This window comes from Sphaerodactylus townsendi, linkage group LG05, assembly GCF_021028975.2.
Source record: "Sphaerodactylus townsendi isolate TG3544 linkage group LG05, MPM_Stown_v2.3, whole genome shotgun sequence".
Taxonomy (NCBI): domain Eukaryota; kingdom Metazoa; phylum Chordata; class Lepidosauria; order Squamata; family Sphaerodactylidae; genus Sphaerodactylus; species Sphaerodactylus townsendi.
Genome location: NC_059429.1, coordinates 119,553,960 through 119,579,853, shown reverse-complemented (window position 1 = coordinate 119,579,853; position 25,894 = coordinate 119,553,960). Strand labels below are relative to the sequence as shown.

Genomic DNA, 25,894 nt, shown 5'->3' with positions numbered 1-25,894 from the left:
AGTGGAGTCCTAAACAAAGATACACCTAGGATTGCACCGCTTACACCAAAATGACTCATCTTATTTATTTAGTACATTTAGTAGAAAGGAATGTTTTAATGGGCATATTGGCATATTGTCCATGTCCCAGGCACTGTTGACAAGTTGTTGGAGAGATGTACAATGTTCTTCATTATTACAGGTGAAAAGCAATTGGTGTGTGGAACTAAAACAATGGAGCCGGAGCAGAGACAACCAAAGAAAAGGCTGAGTGGAGCAGAAGGTCGGAAGAGATGAAAAAATGGCAGAGGCAGCAGCAAAGAAGTTAAGCCCAGGCTTCATCACCTACTTTAAGAAGCCCAAGGAATCAACTTCAATGCAGTCTGAAGAATTACCGGGTCCTTCAACAAGTTTCCCAGTGGCAGAGGTTGTATCTAGTGCAGCATCCCCAGAAGTACAGGAAGACACGAAGGTGGCTACATCAGAAGGTGTTGAGATGGAGGAAGAGGAAGAGATTTTAACTGGGGAGAGAGAAACTGTTTACTAGCTGGAATCTCCTGAGATGGAAGAAGAGGAAGAGATAGTACCTGGGGAGACAGAACCTGTTCCCAACAAACCTCAACATGGGGAGCTGGCAGCAGGCAAACACTCCTCGACATCCTCCATTCCAAAAGTCATCTGAAAGCATGATGTGGGGCTTCTGAAGTTCGACAAGGAAACCGAAAGACCAGTAATTTCTGATGCTTTGAGAATGCTAATGATACAGAAGGGATCCAGGAATTTCCAGAACAGCAAGGGGCCTTTCAAACCTTCAGGGAAGCAAAATCGTCGAATGACCAAAGGGTGATTCCAGTTGAGATCGGGAGACGGTCGCGGTAAGGCAGTGACCCGCACATGGCTCATGTATTCACCCTCCAAAGGGGCAGCATTCTGTTTCTGTTGCCTTCTGTTTTCCAGATCAGAACAACAGACCACATTTGAGATGGAATCTGGGTTTTACCAGTGGAAAAGATGGAACGCGATTACTATTCATGAAAACAGGAGAAGTCATTGGGAGTGCTTTGCCCAGTGGAAAACGATAGAGAAAAATTTGGCTGTAAGCAGAGGAATGATTGACACTGCCCTACAAACACAGATTGAGAGGGAGGAGGAGGAGAAGAAGAGAAGGAGGAGGAAGAGGAGGAGGAGTTTGGATTTATATTCCCCCTTTCTCTCCTGCAGGAGACTCAAAAAGGCTTACAATCTCCTTGCCCTTCCCCCCTCACAACAAACACTCTGTGAGGCTGAGAGAGCTCAGAGAAGCTGTGACTAGCCCAAGGTCACCCAGCTGGCGTGTGTGGGAGTGTACAGGCTAATCTGAATTCCCCAGATAAGCCTCCACAGCTCAGGCAACAGATCTGGGAATCAAACCCGGTTCCTCCAGATTAGATACACGAGCTCTTAACCTCCTACGCCACTGCTGCTCTGACAAAGAAGACCTACTGGAGAAGTGTGTGAATTTGGGCAATGTCTACAGCAGTGATGTGGATGGGCTCAAGCTCTATGAAGACATTCTGCACTGCAGAATGCTACTGACAGGGTGGGCTGACCAGCGGATATCAAGTCCTGAAGAGCTTCTTAAATACATTGTTCAGTTTGGAGATGAGACCATCTTCTTCCATCTCACTGTTGCTATCCAGATACTGCTTGGCATTGCAGTTTCCGTTGCCAGCTGTGAGCGATCATTCAGTAAGTTGAAACTGGTACTTTCATACTTGAGAAGCACCATGGGGCAACAAAGAGTCTGTGATCTTGCTCTGCTAAGTGTGGAAAGAGAAGAGACTGAGAAGTCAAACTTTGAGGAGCTCATCGACACATTTGCAGTGGCAAAGGCTAGGAAGGTGCCCCTGATGTAGCAAGCTAAGGTAAGGGCCTCCATCTATGCTTTGCAGCAAATATTGTTGTGGAGTTCTCCAAAATCTCATTCGGTGAGCTGACATTTACACTCTTACTTGTGACAGGTTGACTGGAAAGGCAGATTCTGCGACCTCAATTTGCTGAGTGTGGAAAGAGGACCTGAGTGTGGACCTTGAAAGCTGGATTTTAGAGTGGCTTCATTGAAATGTTTGGTGTTTTGGTGTTGTTATTGAAATGTTTATCAATTCAAGAAAAGTTTGTGCAATATAAAGATAATACAGGTTTGTGACTTTAACAAATCCATACCATGGAAGACTACCTCAAACTTTTCTTCCCAAAATCTTTGTGTTTTATTCTGAGCATTGCAAGTTAAGTTATTTTCTAAAGAGTAAATTATTTTAAGTTGTTCGAAGACTAAGGTTTGTGACTTTAACAAATCCATACCATGGAAGACTACCTCCAACTTAACTTCCAAAAATCCTTGTGTTTTATTCTGAGTATTGCAAGTTAAGTTATTTTCTAAACAGTAAATTATTCTAAGTTGTTCTAAGACTAAGTTTTCTAAGTTACTAAGGCTCATTCCGCACATGCAAAATAATGCACTTTCAAACTGCTTTCAGTGCTCTTTGAAGCTGTGCGGAATAGCAAAATTCACTTGCAAACAGTTGTGAAAGTGGTTTTAAAACGTATTATTTTGCGTGTGCAGAAGGGGCCTAAGTTATTTTCTAAAGCAGTTTTCACAGTAGTAAATAAACATTTTAAAAGCATTTTGAGAATGTTGTCAAAATTTTTGATTTCTGCTGAGTGGCAGACTATTGCTGTGTATTGCTGTGTTCCGATTTGTGAGTTGGGGCATTTTCTATAATATGATGGTGATTTAGAAATGACCTGGTGTAAAAAATCATTGTTTGGTCGTGGTGGTGGAGGGTGGCCCCCCATGGCGGGATGGGGGGGGGAGCACCAAACTCAGGTTTTGCCCGGGGCTCAGGTTTGCCTAGGTATGCCTCGGCTTACGGACCAGTTTTTCAAGGCACTTCATAATGACGGGAGAGAGTGCCATTGGTCTGTAGTCCTGAAGATTCTTGCCATGTAACCCGGAGAGGAGGTGACATCTGTAATCCTAGGTTGTATTTTAATTGCTGTAACTACTGCTACTGGGTTACTTTCACCACACGCGCGCACATGCAGTCTGCGAGCTGCGGGCTTCAAGGACAGGGAGATGGCGCACCTGGAACCACAGCACAGCTTGAGCAACAGCTACCGAGGGCGTGGCATTCCTTAGCAAGAGGAGCCCGGTAGCATTGTTTATCTTGGATGTTTGCACCAAAACCAGTCTTCTCAAAGTTTTCTAACATGTTGCATTCCTGGGGACTGTCATTCAATAAAACAGATGCCGTTATCAAACAGGTCTGGTTATTGGACAACCCAGAACCAGAACAGTAAGAAAAAGGCGTCCGCTGCTGACTCTTTTCCCTTGCTATTTGGCTCATCCAGGGAAAACACAGAGGGAACTGTGTTGTTTTTTTAATAGCTCAAGCTGCAGATCAAGTTGCAACTTGGGATGGCAATGGTTTACTTTGGGAAAACAGAAAAAGAAAGGCTTTTTCCCCCACACCCCAAAACACTGCAGACCTGCTCTGAAGTGCTGTAAGTTTTGTACACGTTGCCCTTTTGTGTTAGGTCGTTCCCAAGAGGGAGGGAAGGCTGAATGATACAACCTGATCTCGTCAGATCTCAAAAGCTAAGCTGGGCCAGGATTCGGCTGGGAGACGACCAAGGAAGACTCTGAAGAGGAAGGCAATGGCAAACCGCCTCTGCTTAATCTCTTGTCTTGAAAACCTCTTGCTGGGACACCCGTAAACTGGTTGCGACTGGAAGGTGCTTATGTATATAGGTCCCAAGGGGGAAAAAATTAAGCAGTGCCTAAGAACATAACATTTGCCCATATTCCAGCCAAACAGGATTAACTAGACAACATTTTATTTAAGGAAACAGATCTATACTAAAAGCATTCCCACTGGATTTGAACAACAGGAATGGGCCCAAAGCCCATGACGGTGGGGAGGTTTAGGATATGAAGTTGTAATGGAAAAGGAAGTTTTACAACTGACCACCCATTTAGTGTCTTGGGTAAATACGGAAGTTTTCAAAGGGAACACAATACTAACTTTTTTCTGAGAGTTGATGCTTCAAGAGCAGAATGGGCCAGACTTAATTATTTCCAACAACAAGAGCAAAATACTGCAAGCCAAACAGAAAGCACTCAGATGCTTGACTCTATTGGCGGAGTGCCCATCCCTGTGATAAAGGGCCTTTACAATGGCCAGTAATCTGGGATAGATGCCCAGTCCAATTGCCATCCCTTTATTTTCTCTTACTGAAGTAAAGAGCTTCTATTTGCTCAGGTGAGATCCAGCTGGGCTAACTGAGTTGTTTGAGTGGGGAGAAATGGCATAGAACAAGGCAGAGGACACTCCGGTGCCAGAGAAAGGAGGGCAGAGCAGAGGTGTAGCTCCAAGGGGACGGCGGGGGGTGCATGATGCACTGGGCACGCGCTCCTGTGGGTGTGTGGTAAGGGCGTTCTGGGGGCGTGGTGGGGGCGTTCCAGGGCAGGACAGGGGCAGAAGACGCACCAGTGCACCAGATGCTTTCCCCCCTTGCTACACCTCTGCGGCAGAGTTTGCCATAACTTCAACGTTCTTCCCAACCAGAGCTCTAGATATTCCCCTCCCATCATGAAGGCAAGTGAGAGCTATGGAAAATCTCCCCACGAGGCATTTGTGAATTTGGTCATTATCGGTGATCCTTGCCATTAAACTGCCTCTTAATGAACTGGTGTTCCTTAAACATGGCAGCTAACACTAATGGCAGACCCTATTTAACTACCACCATGAAATTAAGTGAGAAATCATAAGGGGGGGAGGGGGATGTCAGTAAGAATAATACTAGCATAAAAAGGTAAACAAATTAGTGTCCTTCCTGAAAGCACATCACCATAAGGATATGTAATCTGAAGTGAAGTAAACCATAAGGATGCCTAACCTGAAACGAAGTGTGCTGACAGGTTGAAAGTTTAGTGCAGTGTTGAGTTGACCCGTTCAGCCTGATCTCATCAGACCTCAGATCTCAAATAATTCCGCTAAATACCCACGGGAGATATGAAAAACTTTTTTGGAAGGTGACACTTCCTCAAGCAACAGGCACAGGTTCCAAACAGAACGTAACAATTAGATCAGAGAAGACAAAGGGACCTGTTTTCTTCACCGAGAGCTTTGGTTTCTTCTCCAGATTCAAATCAAGACACATTGCAGTGGTTTTCGTAAATGTTTCCGAGAAGAATGATACATTTCCTACCCCCTCTACATGTTAACAACAAATGGTATCAGCAGCTACATTTGTCCTTACCGTACTATTTGTAAGGGCACGTTGAGTGCATACTATGGGCGGGCGGGCCAATGAACAACTAGTCTCAAGGACTTTTAGGCACCATTAATCAGTTTTTCTGAAGTTCGGCTTCCTCACGCTGATTAGTTTGAGGAACTGAACAAACAGACCGATCCAGCCCTGCCAAAGGCTATATAAAAGAACCTATAAAAGACACGGGACACCGCTCAGTGTAAGGAGGGAGGACACGTGCTTTGAATATATAAAATTCCAGATTCAGTCCCAGGTAGCTCTAGGAATTTCAAAACAGATCTACTCTCTAGGATCCAGCAAACCCACTACTGGTCCGAGGGCCTAGAACTAGACCAGGGGTCTGCAACCCGTGGCTCTGGAGCCGCATGCAGTTCTTTCAGCCTTATACTGTGGCTCCGCGTGGCCTGGAGATCAGAGGATAGTGTGGGCGTGTCCCTTCAGCCCTCCAGAGCAGCGCTGGAAAGAAAGGTGAGTGGAGGGGCCGAACTGTAGGTGGCTCTGTGCGGAGCCGCCTCTCCAGCTCGGTAGATCTTCGAGGCCGTGGAAAATGGGTCCAAATGGCTCTTTGGGTGGTAAAAATTGCCGACCCCTGAACTAGACTAATAATATTACTTTATGTGGTGCTTTTAGACATTTTGAAATGCATCTACAACATAGGTGTTGAACTCACAGCCCTGCAGATGTTATGGACTACAGTTTCCATCATCCCCGGATGATGGGAACTGTAGTCCATAACATCTGGAGGGCCGCGAGTTCAACACCCGTGCTCTACAACAACCCTATAGCACAGGTGAATATTATTACTTCTATTTTGCTGATGGAGGGAGGGCAGGAAGGCTGCAACCTGCCCGCATCTACTTTTCAAGGTTTCATGGCTAAGATAAGATTCAGAGTGAAAATTACTGCCAGCCCAATCAGAAAAGAAAGAGAAAAAGGGGTGCTCTTGATGCTGAAATAGTCCATCCTTATCCAACCGTTCCCCCAAGAAGCTTGAGGCAGCAAACACGGATCAACCCTCTTCCATTTGATCCTCACAACAACCCCGGAAGGCAAATTAGGATAAAAGAGATCAGCAAGTTTCATAGCTGAGTAGAGTGTTTGAATGAAGGCCACCATAGTTCTAGTCCATAAATCTAACCAGTACACCTTTTTCTCATACTTCCTTTACGACCAATGTGACCCAATGGATATAGCGTCAGGCTTGGGGATCTGATAAGTCTTATTAATTGTCTCTGACCAATCTCAAAGTTCACTAGGTCACGATTTGCAAATATTTATTTATTTGTTTGTTTAATAGACCGCCCTATCCCCGGAGGGTTCAGTCTTATTTGCAAATATCTCTACAGAGTCTGTGTGAAAAACCACCATCAAGTCACAGCTGGCAACCCTGCAGGGTTTTCAAGGCAAAAGACATTCATAGGCGGTTTGCCTTTGCCTGTCTCTGAATAGGCAGAGAGAGTTCCAAGAGAACTGTGACTGGCCCAAGGTCAACCTGGAGGCTTCAGATGGACAAGTGGGGAATCAAACCCAGTTCTCTAGGTTAGGGTCCACCACTGGTACATTTCTACCGTAGTCTCTTTGCAGCAGTGATGTTGTGGTTAAGAGCAGGTGCGCTCTAATCTGGAGGAACCGGGTTTGATTCCCCGCTCTGCCGCCTGAGCTGTGGAGGCTTATCTGGAGAATTCAGATTAGCCTGTGAACTCCCAACACATGCCAACTGGGTGACCTTGGGCTAGACACAGTTCTTCGGAGCTCTCTCAGGCACACCTACCTCACAGGATGCTTGTTATGAGGGGGGACGGGAAAGGAGTTTGTAAGCCCCTTTGAGTCTCCTATAGGAGAGAAAGGGGGGATATAAATCCTCCTCCTCCTCCTGCAGCAGCAGCTCTGGAGGTTGTGGGAGTGGACTAGGGGAATTGCAATGAAGAAAGATCAAAGCTACATCCTCTTCCAGCATAACACAAACATATGCCACTTGTCACTAAAACAACCCCCATTGGAAATCAGCCAACTTAACATCGGTTTTGAAAGAGGGAACAAGGGGAGGGACAGTATTACCTGGAATGGACAACTATCTGAATAAAACAGAAGTTCGGGCTAATATCTATTTTTGCTGTAAGTGCCACTGGACTTCTGTTTTATTTTGCCACAACAGAACACAAGGCTGTTATGAGGCTAACTGGCCTGTAAATGGGTAAAAACAATTACCAAACTAGAAAGATTGGGCACGCAGAATAACAATCCCTACCGAGAATAAAACAATCAGCACAGATTTTGCAAAGGGAAGCTCTGTCTCATCCTACTCCTAAAATTCTTTGACCAGGATTAACAAGCACCTGGATAAGGGAAATCCTGTGCCCACAACACATTTGGACTTTCAAAGTAGCCTTTCCACAAAGGCCCCTGAATTGACTCAGCCACCAGACAGATCCTCTTGGGGATTAGCAACTGGTTAAAAAATAAAGTAGCAAAGAAAAAGAAGCAACAGACAATTCTGACAGTGGGCGGCAGCAAGCAGTGAAGCTTATCAAAGATCTGCATTAGGGCTGGTGTTATTCAATTTGTTCTTAAAAGGTCTGAAATTGGAAATGAGCAATGACAGGGTCACCCTGAATTGCTTTTGACTGTGTGTTTCTGCATAGCAGAGAGCTGGACTGGATGGCCCTTGTAGTCTCTTCCAACGCTATGATTCTTAATTCCATGGATGGCCCAGCCTCACTTGATCTCAAATTCTCCCGCACTGTGTTCTTTTCCTGTCCTTTTTTGAAAAAAGGTGACAGCGTTTTCACACACACTGAATAACGCTCGTATAATCATCGCTCAGTGCAGTTTGGAGATGGATTTTACGGTGTGAAATGGCAAAATCCATTTGCAAGTGATTGCTCAAGTGAAATGAAAGTAGATTTGTGTGTTTTGATTGTGTGTTCCTGCATTGCTAGAGGCTGGACTTGATGGCCCTTGCGGTCTCTTCCAACTCTATGATTCTAGATTGGAAGTGCATTACTCGGCACGTGTTTAAGCACCCTGAGGCTTTCCAGTTAAGGGGAAAAAACCTGCTGAGCATGGGACAGGGTAAACCAGTGGTTCTCAACCTTCCTAATGCCGCAACCCTTTAATACAGTTCCTCATGTTGTGATGACCCCCAACAGATAGAGGAGCGGTGTCTCGGTTCCTAAGACCATCGGAAATATGTGTTTTCTGATGGTCTTAGGCGACCCCTGTGAAAGGGTCGTTTGACCTCCAAAGGGGTCGTGACCCACAGGTTGAGAACCGCTGGGGTAGACACTTTTTATAGCAGACCCCAGCCATTCATGGGGGATCCGTTCCCAGGATCACCATGAATAGCAAAATCCACAAATGCTGGCAGGGTTCTGCTGCTGCCTAGTAAAGAAACAACCAAGTTTTCCCAAACATGTCATCATGCTATGATGATGATGATGACGCAGTAGGAGTAAAAACCGACTGGTGTCAGTGTTGCATGCTCAGAATGTAAATCTGTAAAATCACAACTTTGGAAATGGCAAAGGTCTCCTATATTTGATGCACAGTACGGAAAAAGTAGAAGAAGCGTTTTTCCTCCTTGTTGGAGAGCAGACTTGAGATCACCCAATAACCTTGACCCGTGACAGATTTAGCGCAATAAAAGGAAATATTCCTTCATAGAATATAAAATTAAGTTAGAGAATTTGCTGCCACAAGGTTTAGCGGCAGCCACAAACATATGTGTTCAGAGGCAGTACATCTCTGAAGACTAATTCCTGAGGATGCATCAACAGAAGGAGAATTTACTGTCCAGGCCCTGCTTGAAGACTTTCCATGAGCAATATATTTGGCCACCGTGAGAAACAGGATGTTTAACTAGATAAAACACTGGTTAGATCCAGCACAGTTTGTTTGATGTGCCAACAAATGCTTGTATTCATGTGTACAAGAACGGAAGACACCACAGTCTCTGCTGCTGAGGCTTTGTGCCCACTAAGATCGCGTAGTGCAGTAAGAATTTTCTTGGTGTGCAACAGTAGTCAACCGTAACCCAGAAAATGCCCTTTGTCTATGCCCCTGCAACAACATGATCTTCAAGGGGAGAGAGCAGCCAACAAGTCACCGATGTGCTTCATAAACGTATCCCATCTTGAAACCAGCAATGTATTCCTGTAGCTACCACAAGTGTTGCAGGTGGGTGCACCAGACTCCTTCTTTGACTTTCCAGTCTACATTTCATTCTCAACACAGAATCCAATGAATATTCTTACAAACATTATACCGCAACAAAGCCTTTGCTCGCAAAAGCAGATTCTAAGTTGAAGCGCCCTATAGCATCAATGTGACGAGCACACCGCAAAGAATTACTCAAAGCAGGCAGCCCACAAAACACAGACAAGAACATTTCCTGAAAACTTAGGCCCCTTCCGCACACGCAAAATAATGCGTTTTCAAACCACTTTCACAACTGTTTGCAAGTGGATTTTGCTATTCCGCACAGCTTCAAAGAGCACTGAAAGCAGTTTGAAAGTGCATTATTCTGCATGTGCGGAATGAGCCCTAGTGTGGGCAACAATTGAGTTTCCTGAGGATACTGTGGGAGAGCAGTTTGTCTAAACTATTTTGACCAGGCTATTAGTGACATATCAATGAGCAGTCAGTTCCTACAGGGGTCCTGTCCACACTGGGTCCAGTGGATGGGGAAAGGGGTAGGGTCAAAAAATCCAAAGAATACAGCTTAGCAGGTTTCTACATAGTGCCTGAAGGGACAGGAGCAAAAGATGGCTTACTTTGGGGGTACACCCAAGAACAATCCAAAGGGGCTGCAAAGTATCCTTCTGGCAGAGAATATTATAGAACAAACAAAAAGTTCCCTCTGTGGCCAAACCACCAGACAGATGTTTGTGATGGTCCCAGTTCAAGACGAACCAGAAGAAAAGTGGGTTTTTATAGCCACTTTTTCTCTTCTGTAAGAAGCCTCAAAGGAGCACATGACACACACACACACCCAAGTATCTTCTCATTCATTACAACGAAATCTACTTTGGGGGTATTTGGGTTGTCAGTCCCAGAACCCAGCACCAAATTCCACACACGAATGGAGACACAGAACGTGCACAGCTCCAAACCTCATTTTATTAATCCCTTTGCGAAGAACTATAAGCAGAGCTGGATAGGGCCCAAAAGGCCTCACAGAATACAGCAATGTCTATTCTCCAGTTGATCATTCTCAGTTAATGTACCCAATTCACACTTCAGTGTCTTCTAAGAGGAGGTGAACAGGAATAGTGCACAGAAGTACTCACGAATGAACAGCTTGACATGCAAACCAAGCTACACACTGAGACCTTCCGCTCCTATTATAAACATTGAACATTATGCACTGGATCCTCCTGCCCTCCAATGCCTACGCTTTCCATAAATATGACAAAGTCCTCTCTAGTTATATGAATTGCCTACACGACACTGCTGTATCCCAAAGGCTGCTCCTCCCAGCCAGTGTGACATCCTTCAAATTCCTGGTTGTATTTAAAACCAAACCAAATTGGCAATTCTTCAGTTCTAAACATTTCATGACAGTCATCATTGTTGGATTATCAAAGACCACCACAGTGCTTTTTGGGCTTCCTAGCCTCAGTACACCCCATCCACATCAACAGTTGCCACACAATTTCTCTATGTTCCAGAGGCTTTTAGCAGTGTTCAAAAGTGTATAATCCATTTATACAGGACAACAGGCAAGTCTAAATCTCACTGTCAGCCTGGGTGGCACGGCACAACCTGACCTAGATAACGTCAGGCTAGCCTGAGCTTGTCAGATCTCAGAAGATAAGCAGGGTCAGCCCTAGCTAGTCTTTGCTTGGGAAACCTTCAAGGAATACCTGGGTTGTGATGTGAAGGCAGCAAATGGCAAACCGCCTCGGAACATCTCTCGCCTTGAAAACCCTACAGCGTCACCATAACTCAGCTGTGACTTGATGGCACTTTTCTCCACCATAGCCTGTACATTTTAAGAGACAACTAGAAACACTGGCCAAGCTGTCATCAATGCTACCCACAACTTGATTTTTTTACCACTGAGGAACCTTCCAATAACCTTCCAGAGAACCTCAAGATTCTCTGGAACACACACACATGAATCCTTCTAGCAGTTGGGAACCAAACTTTCTCCTAACTTTTATTAAGTAGGCTTGATCTGATTTCCACCTGCACACCTTTTAAAAACGTCTTGTTTATTGACTTAAAATTTATTAGCTATCTTTCTTCCTTCTGGAGCTCAAGGAGACTTACCATACAAATGAAATGCAAATAATACTCATTGCTGCTTGAGGGAAGTAACTAAAGTCCTCCTAACCATTCCATGAATAAATGTGAGTACAACATGCTTTTTTGTGTGGTAAAAAGTTGGCCATAGCTATTTTATTAACAAAAATTGGTTCAAGGTAAACGAAGTGTACGGCGCAGAATGGGGGTCTGATCTGTGTGCTGGGCAGCCCGAGTGCTGTCCCCCAGACACCTAAATTTTTCTACAGCACGCCTGCTGATGAAAAATTGACACACGCTGGAGCAGCTGTGAGATTCCAGATGGGCAGTTGCCACTTCCTGATGACTCTTTGCTGCCAGGGGCGCAAGCCATAGAAGCCCACGTCTGGGCAGGTGACCCCTTGGCTTGCTCCACCCCAAACCTCATAAGGAGGTTCCAATTAAGCGGGTATTTCGCCCGCTGACCCCAATCAGTCCCCTATGTGCAATCCGCCAGAGAGCTGGCAATGAATCTGAAGGCCAACACTAGCTGAAGATCTGGTGGTTGAGATTTCATAAAATAATAACAGTAATAATATATTGTCGAAGGCTTTCACGGCCGGAATCACTTGGGTGCTGTGTGGTTTCCGGGCTGTATGGCCGTGTTCTAGCAGCATTCTCTCCTGATGTTTTGCCTGCATCTGTGGCTGGCATCTTCAGAGGATCCTCTGAAGATGCCAGCCACAGATGCAGGCAAAACGTCAGGAGAGAATGCTGCTAGAACACGGCCATACAGCCCGGAAACCACACAGCAACCAACAGTAATAATATTTTGTCATGGCCAGCCTGGCAAAAGTCTGGTGAGCTCGAAAGCTTGCATGATGCTTTGTGTCAATGCGGTTGTCTGTCCTAATAAAAGGGATTGCAGAGATTGTGTTCCTATTTTGATAACTGTATCAGTTGTCCCTGTGTTTGAGTTAAAAAAAGAACGGAACAGTTATGTGTTAGTGCTGCAGATCAGATGCTACTAGAATGTTGTGAGCTATGACGCGTTATAAGGAGACAAAACTGGATCAGGTGACCAAAAAGATGCGCTGAGGAGAAGGTGCTGAATGATCACAACCACACCAAGCACATTAGACTAAATCCCCCATGAAGGCATAAAGGTGGTGATGAATAAAACAAGAGAGCTTAATTATCCTCTGTTGTACTGTAGTAATGGAGACTTGCTGTGTATAAACGACACAGACACAATACCCATACTTAGCTGTCAGCACAACAATGCCTCCCTCCAGCTAGAAGGCAGATCCAGTGGATCTTAAAAGACCCCCCTATCATTTCAGGGAGGCAAGGGAGATGGTGGCAGGGACTGCACGAACAATATGTGTCATACCAGAAACACAGAACATCACAAGGGGTTTCTTCTTTTCCTGCTTCCAAGAATATTTGCTTTGCATTTAATTTCTGAGCTATGCATGGGGAACGCTGCGGAACCGAGCTAATTGCCACTTTAAATAAAAACAAAATATTATATGACCAATGCATAACAACCAATGCCCGCCGGACTCATTTACTAAACCTCGGCTGATCTTAAGAAGGTGTTATTAGTCACGCTTCTGAGAATAACCTGTAATCTGTTATCAAACCACTCTTTCAACAACAAAGAACACGAAACGCGGAAGACGATAACAGACTCTTTCTCATGTTCCAGCTGTCACTTCCACCCAAAGTTCTGCAACGTGCACTTGGGGGGAAAAAATTAAGGCTACAAATCAAAGTCTTAACAGCAACATTTTAAAAAAAAAGAATTAATTTTTGACACAGTAGCTTATGCTCACCCTTTACAGTAATCCCTAAAGCAGTTATTTGCTGTAAAGTTTCAGAAGGGGGGGGGGGGTGTTGTGTTAATCTGCAGTAGAAGAGCAAGATTTGTATCTGGTAGCAATTTATAAACCAACATGATTTGCAGGGGAGAAGCTTAGAGAGTCAAAAGTTCCCTTTGTCAGATATTTCGTCTCCTATCTGGCAAAGGGAGCTTTAACGTTTGAAAGCTTATACCCTGCAGATCCTGTTGATCTTTAAGACTCGTTTAATCGCTTGCTGCTAGACTCGTTTACTGTAAAGATCGTAATATTTCAGGCCAGCCGTACTGGGAAGTGTGTCCACTCAATGTGGAAATAAACCTTAAAACTGTAAAATTAGGGCGTTTTGGCTCCTTATATTGTTATGTGGCAAATGACTGAGCCCCATATGACTGAGGCCATGGTATCTAAAGAACTCCCATATGTTCTTGCCTGGGAATTAGATCCCATTGAGAGGCCCCCTTAACTGTTCCATCAACCAAAGAAGCGGGGGGAGGGGGATTGCATCACCCCTCCCCTTTTGATCTTTAGGAAGAAGGTGAAGAAGGTTTTTATGTAGGATCACATTTAATTCAATTACTAGCACTCTTAAATTTTAATTGTTGTTTATGTTACGTTGTGTATTTTATCTATATGGTATCTATACAGAAAGCTGCCTTAAGCTCCATAAGAAGCTAAGAGAATGAGAAAGAGAGACACTCTTCGGCAAATTCTTTCTGGAGCAATATCATTATATTAGGTGCAATAACTCAAGGGACAGCCATGTGAGAATTACTGCCTGGTAGGATGCCACAGAGTACATGGCAACAGATAACAGAAGAAACTGGCAGAGTCAACACAGGTGACGGGAGATGGTTGCCAGATTGTGTTCAAGATTTTAACCTCTGTTTACAATCAACAGTCACTTCAATTAAGCCTGCGTCTAAAAGGCAAATATACATAACATTTTTGTCACGATAACACTCACAATGAAACCCAACTCACTCAATGAAGAGCTACTAGAAACAACCTGAAATTATTACCTCTTCATTACGAACTTGCAGACTGTTTAGAAACTAATCAAATCCTGGGAAGGGAACAGGTCGGCTTCAGGGACTGGTGCAAAAGTCATCTTTTGACTTTACAGTTCTTAATAAGTACACACCCGAAAGTCAGGGCCTCCTTGCTGCTGCTTCGATGGACATGTAGGCAGATTTTGATACACTTGACTGTGGCACAAGTTTAAATCAGCTCTGACTGAGATTCTGTATTCCAATCCCACTGCACAAGTCCACCATGGGTTAGACAAACCACCTTTCAACATAATTTCCCTACAAAAGAGAGTATGACAGGGGTATGTCCTGGCCCCTTATTATTCAACTTATGTATTAACAATATGAGTTCTGCTGTCTGTACTCAGGACTGTAATTCTCCATTTATTGTCAACATTGAAGTTTCTATTCTTCTTTCTGCTGATAATGCAGTTCTATCAAGAACAACATCACGATAGTCCTCTCTGATTAAGGCTTTTGTATCTTACAGTCTAGAAGTGCTTCATAAATGTATCCCATCTTGAAACCAGTAATGTATTCCTGTAGCTACCACAAGTGTTGCAGGCGGTTGCACCAGACTCCTTCTTTGGCTTTCCAGTCTACATTTCATTCTCAACACAGAATCCAATGAATATTCTTACAAACATTATACCACAACAAAGCCTTTGTTCACAAAAGCAGATTCTAAGTTGAAGCGCCCTACAGCATCAGTGTGACAAACACACCGCAAAACCCAAAGCAGGCAGCCCACAAAACACAGATAAGAACATTTCCTGGAAACTTAGTGTGTGCAACAACTGAGCTTCCTGAGGATACTGTGGGAGAGCAGTTTGTCTACATCAGTGATGGCGAACCTTTTTGAGACCGAGTGCCCAAATTGCAACCCAAACCCCACTTATTTATTGGAAAGTGCCAACCCGGCAATTTAACCCGAATGCTGAGGTTTTAGTTTTGAAAAAAAACAGTTGGCTCCCTCTTCCTCCGCCCCACCCACTCAAGCAGGAGCCAGCCTGCTCTAGCCTCCAGCAAGTCCTGCGCACACTGCTCTGTGCCTCTCTAGCATCTCTGCCTCCTCTGCGCCCCCCCCCTTGGGCAGCAGCAACCTGGAGCACAGGCACCAGACCCACCAACTGAGTCCTCCCTACTCACCGCGGTGCACACACATCGTGCTCAGTGGCCCAGGCCAGCCTAGATGTGTGTGTGTTGGGGGGTGTTTTTCCACCCCCCACGATGATCTCTGTGTGTGCATGCCCACAGAGAGGGCTCTGAGTGCCACCTCTGGCACCTATGCCATAGGTTTGCCATCACTGGTCTACACTATTTTGACCAGGCTATAAGTGACATATCTGTGAGCAGTCAGTTACTACAGGAGTCCTGTCCACACTGGGCGCAGAGGATGGGGGAAGGGTCATACAATCCCAACTGTTGAAGATGTCATTACCCCAGGCTAGAGAAGAGGTACAGAGAAAGCAGCAGTTAAGGAAGGTACAAGGACAGTTTAGGATTCTTAGGCCAGGAGTCCTCAACCTACCATGAAGCTGCATGAATCTTTGAAACAGGCTGGTGGCCACAAGTACAAAATGGTTGCTGCAGGAAATGGAGCCAACTACAGGGAGTGAGGTGATGCGTTATTCTAATAGTCACCTTTCACATTTCAGAGAGAAGTTGCGTTTAACAGGATGCCTTTAAAAAGTACCGTATTGTTTTAAAATCTTTTCTTACACATAGTGTATGTAAGTGTTTCTTCCCACAGTGAAGGCCTTTTGTGCTGTGGTGGCCGCTGCTGCCCAAACAGCCTGTTTAAAAAAATCTGCCCAGCCTACCAAATATCCAATGGCCAATAAGAAGGACTGTTAGCAAAAGCCCCAACTGGCCTCACTCATTTTCTAAAAAACATTTCACGGGTTCCAGGAAAGAGGACTGTGGGTGCCATGTTGTCCATGGCTTTCACATTGCAGACCCCTGTCTTAGACAGTCTACTTCGTTCAGGATGGAGAAAAAGGTAGCACATTCACAAAGTTTGCAGAAGTCTGGGCTACCAGAATGAAACCACAAGATAAAGACAAGCAAGGGGAACAGGCAAGACTCCTAGTTCAGGGAAGCGGAACAAAGCTAGACACCACCATGACACATTACTTTCACTGGGGCCATCAAACACAAGACAACAACATTTTCCTTATGGTAAACTCTACTAAACTGACAGCATGAAAGATGAAATCCAGGGGGAAATTCATCCAGTTTTCACCAATTCCAAGGAGCAATCTAACCAGCAATTAACCAAGTTTCAGCCCTTCCTGTTCTTAAAAAAATATGAGCATATGCATTTCTGGGCTGGAACACAGCACAAATTTACAAGAGGTGACATGGTGGGAGGAAGAGAACTCTCAGGACAAAAAAAAATCACTTACCTTGTGACAAGCTTCAGTCTTAATTTCTTTGAGGGCACGCTCGGAGAACACACACCCACAGTTCCGTAAGAAGCAAAACCTTGCAAGAACACAAATAAAATTTTAAAAGATGTTACCAAATGGAATGAGGAGGTATATGCTAGCTGAAGACAGCACTGAAAGCCATCCCATTTAAACTAGTCAGAAGTAGCATTCGCCTCCAGGGGATCCAGGATACAATCCTATGGACACTTAGAAGAGTTTGGATTTATATCCCCCCTTTCTCTCCTACAGGAGACTCAAAGGGGCTTACAATCTCCTTGCCCTTCCCCCCTCATAACAAACACCCTGTGAGGTAGGTGGGGCTGAGAGAGCTCCGAGAAGCTGTGACTAGCCCAAGGTCACCCAGCTGGTGTGTGTGGGAGTGTACAGGTTAATCTGAATTCCCCAGATAAGCCTCCACAGCTCAGGCAGCAGAGGGGGGAATCAGATTAGATACACGAGCTCTTAACCTCCTACGCCACTGCTGCGCCGCTTACCTGGGAAGAAGTCCAATTTAAATTCATGGGACTTACTTCCAAGTCCAGCATGAGTGCTCCAAATCACAAATAAGCCAGAATTTGTATGCAAGATAATGGGAAGGGGGGGGGGGGGGCTCTTCTAATTGTCTAGACAGGCTAGTTGCCAGTAACCATCAGCTGGGATATGCCAAAGCATCCTCTTGTGGATATCCGTAGAAGTACATAGTAAGAAAACAATTTTATAGAGCCCAATGGGGTGTAATAGTTAAGAGGGACAGGTTCTAATTTGGAGAACTGGGTTCAAGTCCTCCACACTAAGCCTGCTGGGTGACCTTGGCCCAGTCATAGTTCTCTCAGAACTCTCTCAATCCACCCAGAGGCAGGCAATGACAAACCATCTTTGAACATCTCTTGCCCCGAAAAGCCCAAGGGACAGCTGCCCTGTGTCAGCTGTGACTTAACACACACAACCTGCAATACTCCAGAGCTGCAATAATGCCTTTCGGTAAATAAGCAGTTACAGATGAAGCAATCACATTCACTTGCATACACATCAGTTTCAGAAGTTACTCAATATGTTTCACTTAGCGCAATAATTAAATAAAGTTTGATTCCTATCACATTCAATGGGTGTCATTCACAGAGCTTGGAGGTTATGTTAGTAAGTGATACCTGTAACAGCACAGTCCTTCCTCACCTTCTCCCATCTGAAGTTAAATTAGGCTTTGCTTTTCAGGACCCCACTGGGGCCAACAGCTAAAAATGACACAGGCCCTAAACTCTGAGAATCTGCTTCAGCATAGAAGTTGCCACTTGTTTCCGTGGCAGAGGACATTTGGAGCATGAATGCTGAGGTATACATGACAGTGGACAAGCAAGCATTCTTGGCCTGACACAATGCATATATTAAATAATAAACAATAAGACATTCCTTCCTTTGCTAACAGTTAATATTAACTTGCAGTTCAAAGTCTCCACTACTCACTTCATCTTAAATGCATATTTTCAAAGCTAAGGAAATCTGTGTGGAATGCAAAGTTATACAGACTGCGAGATCTCCACACTCTACAGATGTCTAGGCGAAGTGTCTCGCCACCTGACATCCACAAGAATCTAAGCAAGAAATAAAAAGTGATGTAAAGGGGGAAATGTTTGGAGGACCAACAAGTCAACAGAAGCAGCTTTATTCTACTACGCAAGTCTGTACTGCTTCAGCATGCTTGCAAAGGATTAGACAGGGTCCTGCATCTTTCAGTGGCCCTCACCTGTGTCTGTGGTCCTTCTATTAATTTATGTATTTATTTTTTTTATATTTCAGATTTATATTCTGCCTGCCCCTCCCCCACTTCAAGGGGGCTCAAAGTAGGTAACAACAAATCAAACACATTTAAAAACAGAAATAATTTTAAACCATTAAAATTCATAAGGTACAAATCTAATGGGACCCTAAGTTCCCAGCAAAGCAGACACCCTAGAGGAGTGAGGCTGAGGGGAGCATATAGAGGAGGGGTATCCCCAATGACCAGTGCATGTAATTCAGCAGCCAAAAGTCCCCAAGCATGTGCCTGGTGAAACATTTCCATCTTGCAGGCCCTGTGAAACTGGGTCAGATCCCTCAAGGCGCTGGCCTCTCTTCAGATATATCTGTGGTGGCAAACCTTTGGCACTCCAGATGTTATGGGCTACAATTCCCACAGCCCCTGCCAGAACGGCCAATTGACCATGCTGGCAGGGGCTGATGGGAATTGTAGTCCATTACATATGGAGTGCCAAAGGTTCGCCACCACTGAGATAGATAGTTCCATCAGACAGGAGCCACAGCTGAAAAGGCTGATGACTAATTCACATGTATGCTTCCCCCAGGAGGAATATAGTCAAGACAAACTTATATGATCAGCTTAGGCAGGATACTCTGAGGTCACTAAACATTTGCAACTTGCTCGTCCAATTCAACTCTCCAGTAATGTTAACTCCTTGAGCAGGGACTTGTACTGCTTCCAACATTTAAGCAGAAGACTTTGGATTTATACCCCACTTTTCTGAACTTTAAATCTCAAAGCAACTTACAAACTCCTTCTCCTCCTCTCCACACTACAGACACCCTGTGAGGTAGGAGTGGCGGAGAGAGTTCTGCAAGGTCACCTAGCAGGCTTCATGTGGAAGAGCGGGGAAACAAACCTGGTTCACAAAATTAAAGTCCATCACTCTTAACCACTACACTGGTTCTCCAAGGTCCAATGTTCCACACTGTGTCTTTTCTAATGCAATGTCCGACTGTCCACCATGTATGAACAGCCAAAGTATACGGGCAGGCAGGGCTGACATCAGCATACCAAGATGGGTCAGTTGCCCAGGGCTTCTGGGAGGGGAGTACTGCCACTGACTCCCACTCACACACCTCCCATGTCCCTTGCCTGTGTGCTTGAAGGGCTTAGCCAGCCCTGGTCCCAGCTGCCCAGAGCTACTAGGGAAGGACATAGGGATGGTGCTCATGGTAGCAAACTGAAGCAACCGACCTGCAGCAAGAAGCTTAGCCCGTGTACTATATGACTTTATAGGACAAGCATCGCAAGCAGTGTCGGAGATACTTATCTACCTGGACCATGTAGATGCTTAAAAGTATTTTTAAGCAAAAGGACATGTGGATTGGAAGTCTATCTGGTAAAGTCACAAAACTGGACATTATCTAGAATCCCCATCTAAATATGAATATCATTACGATTCTTCGCTGAGCGCTTGTTAGCAATAGAGAATGCAACATTGTTGGACTTGGCACATATATCTATTTTGCTTGTCTATGTATGTCATCTGCTGTTTACTGGTCTACTGTTTTATCTTTTTGTTTCTGTGAACTAGGAAATAAGTGTGAGCACAAGTTCACTTTAATTGCACTATAAAGAAATGTTATATTCACTCAGTAGTCAATGTCTTCTGTAGTTTAGGTGTAGCAGGTTTGGCAAGGTAGCAAAACTGCCAGCTGCAAACACCAGCCAGCAAGGACTACCAGAAAAAGGTTGCGGACAGTGCAGGAGACTGAGGGTGAAAACAGGGGGGAAAAAAAGGATGCACAGGCAGGTGGAAGGAATGCAGGTGAGTGGTGTCAAGAGACTGGCTTGTCAGAAACATTGGTCCAGGCTTCAGGGGTACAAAATCATAGATGCTATTATCTCCAAGAACTCAAAGTCATGCTGACTGCAGCTCGAGAGCACAAGATAAGGAAGTGATGGGAGTCTCACATGGGTGCCAGTGAAGCCATGGGGCCTGGAAGTTTCAAAGCCAAAAAATTGGAGTTTCACCTAAACATTCCATCTTGTTAATGCAAGATGGAATGAGGGAACTGACTTGCCCAGTTGGGCCTTCATGCAGCTATAGAGTAAGCAGTCTCATACTAACAGCATACCTGAACGGTTTGGAGCCCTGCTGCTAATACATTTGTAATGTATTTGATTGGTTCATTAGAATCAGGCCAATAGACAAATTAGCAAAAAGGAAGGCCCATTATTCTGGTCTATAGCCTTTCCCTTCCTTTGGGCCAGAACATCTGCCTAGGTCTTTAAAACTCTGTTTGGACTCAGTCTGGTTAGGCAATATCTGGATTAGAGAACCAAGGCTTGTGTAAGTACTCTATCTATATTGTCTGATTTTACTGCATTATTGTATTGGGTCATCGTATTGAATTTTATTTTATTTTTAAGCTGCCTTGAATATGGACTATAGAAAGGCCAGGTATAAACATTTTTAATAAATGAATGCCATATTTAGCCTTTATAATTTTATCTTCACTATAAACTGCTCTTATATTTGTATATTCCTGCACATCCCTTTTAATAAACTTTAACAATTACATTCTGAGGTGTTCTTTGGATTTTGGGGCTACAATCTGAATCCAGGACTTTGGCCTTCACTGGCTACCGGTACCGGGGTAATTGTTTTTGGTAATTATAGAATATTTGTATCCCACCTTGCAAGGACAACCTCCTCATTAAGGCCTGCTAGGGCCAGAGACTCGGGCCTTTGATATCTTGGACGAAGAGTTCATTAGAGACTGGTGGTGGCTAGTTACTCTAGTGAGTGAGGATTAATTCCCCAACTCCTGATACTTCAAGGTGCTGCAGGTTTAAATTCAGAACATTAGATGTTATGAAGTCACATGAGATTAGTGACATAAGAACCCAGGCATATTGTTTTTCATTTATTTTACTAGGAAGTACAGTTATTGAAGGGCAAAGGCTGTTATTCTGGAGAACCACCGGAATTTAGATCTTAAGTTCTAATACACATTTCTCAGACTCAGCTGCCAGCTCTTTATTTGTGAAATATGGCTATACGCTACAAATAGATTCAGCAAATCACCCAAAAAAAAACTACTGAAATATATGAACCAGAATCAGTTAAGGAAAGAAAATGACTCAGAATACATATTTTCTTGCAATTAAGCAGAAAACACTAACCTGTGTCTTCCATTCATTTCCAGTCCCACTATAGGGCAAATAAAACGTGCACTCTGGATGTCATCGTATTTATCCCCTTTTGTGTTCCCCTTGTCACCAGTCCAAGCTGGATTGTCTGTGAGGTTCAGTTCTATGACATTCTGAAAAAGAATACATAGCAGTCTAACCTAAGTTGCTTTTATCTCAGGTAACTTAGAAGGAAGACATAACAGAAGATTCTAATATTAATGAAGTCATGTGTTGACTTCCTTAGTACTGAAGTTCTAATGGAAAAATAACCTGTGCCAAATAAGTGAACTTGCTTCCCAACGGACAGATCTATTCAGTCCTAACAAGCGTAAATGCTTTCTAAAAACTTCAGGTAGCGGAGGCAAGTTAGTATGGAGTACAACTTAACAGCCCCATCCACACTGGAGGCAGCCAGCCCCGCCATTCCTACAGAGGCTTCCTGGTGGCGTGGGGAAGCTCGCAAAACTAAAAAGTCTCCCCACTGTCAAGAAGTCTCTATGGACCGCAATGGACTTACACCACTTTTCTGGTGGCTTAAGTCCAAAGTATGGCCCGCCAGCATAACGTCAGCAAAGGTTGGGAGGGAGCTGACTAATGCCAGCTGCTTCCCGGCCACATTTCTGACCTGCCTCAGCTAGGCTGGCAGTGGCAGGGGCCCTGGGACACTGGTGCGGCATTCAGTGCAGCATTCCAGTGCCAACAGTCAAATGCCAGCGGGATTGCCCCTCCATCAGGATAAGTGCCCGGGGAAGGGTGAATCCACCAATATGCCACTCTCAAGAGTGGATTCCTCCTCCGTCCCATTTGGGTGGGAAACCAGGGCTCATATCACTCATCTAGTTTACACTTAGGAGGAAACCTTGGACCTGTCACCATCTCTCAGTTAGACCTAGGTAACAGGGTTGTTGGGATAAAATGGGATTGGGGAGAACTACATATGCTGCCTTGATCTCCTTGGAGGAAGGACAGAATAAAGATCAAATAATCAAACAAGCCACAGTAAACAATCCTTAAAGTACCAATGAGATATGTGCTGATCACACCCTGAGCATTAATGCCTGCCTTCTGTGAGTACGTGTGCAAGTGCTCCCAAGTCACAACTGACTTATGGCAACCCGAAAAAGGGGCTTTCTAGGCAAGTGGGAAGAGATTTGCCACTCCCTTTCTCTACAGAGTCTTCCATGGTGGTCTCCCATTCAAGTATTAACCCTGCTTAGCTTCCAAGATCTAACAAGATCAAACTATGATCATGCCTTCCTCTTGACTTCTGTGCTTACCATTTAATAATTTAACACCACAATGCTAAAACATGGCTGAGTCAATAGAAGTATTAGAAGACAGAGAAGGCACCAAAGATGAGGCTGAGAAGACAGACATTACCCTGCCTCACTCCTCCCTGTACTTCTTAAGACTCCGCAAGCTCTAGCTGTGAGCTTTGCCCTCCTCCCAGGATGGACTCTGAAAGATAATGCTGCTACCTAGAATTGCCGGTGAGGCCAGAAACATGCGGTGTAGTGGTTAAGAGCAGGTGTACTCTAATCTGGAGAACTGGGTTTAATTCCCCACTCTGCCGCTTGAGCTGTGGAGACTTATCTGGTGAACCAGATTAGCCTGTACACTCCAACATGTGTCAACAGGTGACAGAAAAAGCCATTATGAAGAATAAATCCATTAAAAACTGGATTTAAAAATGCTAACCAATTAGGCATTCAAACCCGACTAAGCATCATAAACAAAAAAGTACAATCAAACATTTTATTATCTTACGACAAACACAGCTAATCCCCACTTGTGGCAATAATCTGATTCATCAAGTATAATCAAAGGGAATTATGCAATTAACTGTTTCATATAATGTTGTCATAGGGACACTGACAAACCACTGTGAAAAAAGAAAGATGACAACATAGATCCTGCATTGTTCCTGCAATGCAGAGAGTTGAATTGATGGCCCTTGGGGTCTCTTCCAACTCTATGATTCTATGATTCACGTGCATATGGTGAGGCTGTGAGCTCTCTAGATAAGACAAAAAGGGTTTGAAGATGAATTTCAAACGGGCAGAAGACCATTTTATCAGGAACATCATGACAGAAGGGGTAAGAAGCAAGTGGGTCAAATAAAAATGATCCATACAAGCAATCAAGGAATACAGAGAAACACATTCGCAAAAGAGAAACAAACCAAATGGCCTCATTTCACAAATGGGTATAATTCTAGAAAAATCCATTCTTCTAAATTTCTTTACAATAAACTGAGCTTATGTTGAAGAACCAGGCATAACTGCCTCTGAACTGGGCACAATAGATACAGCATTCAGTACAAAAATACTGAAAAGAGCACAAATAGTTTTACCTTAATACTCCTGATATGGGATGCAGCCTCCACAATGGCTTTCTCAGAAGATTTGTCCAGCAAAAATTCAATGATCGCATCTTTGTTATATAGCCTACAATAAGAAACGTATTGTGAAAATGGGTTAAATTCAGAACTGATATTTATGCAGAAATTAGGATTCCTCTAAAAGAGAAAAAAATTGCAGTCCTACCTGCCAAGCTCACAAGCAACGATAGGTCTGTTTAATTTTTCCTGACTCAGAGTGCAGTAATACCACTGGGCCACTAGCTCTGCATTTTTGTCCACCTGAGGAAGAACAACATGTATGTCAAGAAGGGAAAACCTTGCTTAAAGCCTAATTATATTACACCCGTCTTTAGGATCCCACCTTCCACAAACACTTCATATTCAATGTGCTTAAAAACACACACAAACTGAATAATTAATAGAAAACAAGTACATAGCTAGTTCTACTTAAACAAATCATCTGCAGATTTCTAACACCAATCTCTCAATTCACCAGTACAGGTTAGAACCATCCACTGTCCCCTGTTTTTATGCAGCCCGTTGCAATAGGCCTATGAAAAAATTGCCAAGAAAAGGGGCAAAACAGCAGTTTCACACACATACTCATCATTATATGCAGGCTGTTGTATCAGAAGTAACAGTGTTTCTTAATGTATATACATGCAGTGAGATATCTACATGGGAGCAATGCCTGCTTGCATGTTCCTATGCCAAAGAGCAGCCCCAACACCATGTCTTGAAATCTTCAAGATTCACTTTTTGCTTTTACTTGGATGTGAGCCTTTCTCTCATGTTATACAAACCATATTTGAACTCATTTCAACTCCAATTCACGTGCACATTCGCCCAGTGAAACTACGAGCTGACAGAGGTTTTGCACTCATTTTCTATGATAACACTGCATAAATAATAAATAAGCACTATTCTCTGGTGCAGCTCTGTACAGAACTACAGTACAGTACCATTAGAAAAATCATTAGACCCTAGCAGAAACACAATGCAATTATTTGTGTAGATAACACCTGCCACCTTGGTAAGAACAAGTTCTGAATTTAAAACAGATCTATTGTCTCCAGTACCATTTCAGCACTAGTGGTCTGGAAGGTGGAAAATGTTCCACTTTCTGTCTTCCAATCAACAATTCTTCCCAAGTCTGTACTTTAAAGAGGAGAGGAAAAAGGAAAAGGGGAGGGGGGGGCTTCACCTTTCCAGGATGGCGACACGTTTAAGACCACTCCCATCATTGCCCGTCCCCCAGGACTTCTCCTATTCCCCGTCAGGCCCCTTCCCAGGCCGCTTTTTACCTTCTCGACCTTCCGAGGCCCCTTCACCAGCTCGTGCCTCTTGGGGATGGTTCCCCCATCGCAACCCATCTCGCCCCGTCGGAGTCGTCCACACACTTCCGGGTTCCCCCACAACAAAGGAACTTCCGGTCACGGAAGATTAGGTTTTCCGGCGCAAAACTTAGAACGGAGAAGGGACGGTATTGATGACGTACGCCGGCACGTTGCTAAGGGGCCCCTAGCAACGCGAGCAGCGCTCTTTAAGAGGAGGCGGGGCAGACAATAGGGGGTGAAATGATCCGCGCCGGTAGGGCTCACTCCCGCGCAGGCGCAATTAGGCCTGGAGTGCGTGATGGCGTTGCTGTCCATAACGACTATAAATTATGTGCTTGTAGTTTTAGGCATATTAGAGTAAGCAGTAGTGAGGTTTGCGTCCGGGTAAACGTGCGTAGATTTGCGTCTGCAATCTTG

The 25,894-nt window shown here is 44.3% G+C and overlaps 1 protein-coding gene across 2 annotated transcripts in view; it reads right to left on the bottom strand.

Annotated features, from left to right (window-relative positions):
• RTF2 (replication termination factor 2) overlaps nt 1–25,599 on the bottom strand; it is an 89,052-nt gene extending 63,453 nt beyond the window's left edge. For both annotated transcript variants that reach the window (XM_048496672.1, XM_048496673.1), the window contains exons 1-5: nt 25,445–25,599; nt 24,325–24,419; nt 24,132–24,225; nt 21,770–21,909; nt 16,819–16,897 (exon numbers count right to left, since the gene is read on the bottom strand). In XM_048496672.1, coding sequence (XP_048352629.1) covers nt 16,819–16,897; nt 21,770–21,909; nt 24,132–24,225; nt 24,325–24,419; nt 25,445–25,513 — 477 coding nt within the window. In that variant the 5' untranslated portion in view covers nt 25,514–25,599. The remainder of the gene's footprint in view (nt 1–16,818; nt 16,898–21,769; nt 21,910–24,131; nt 24,226–24,324; nt 24,420–25,444) is intronic.
• Nucleotides 25,600–25,894: the final 295 nt, after the last annotated feature.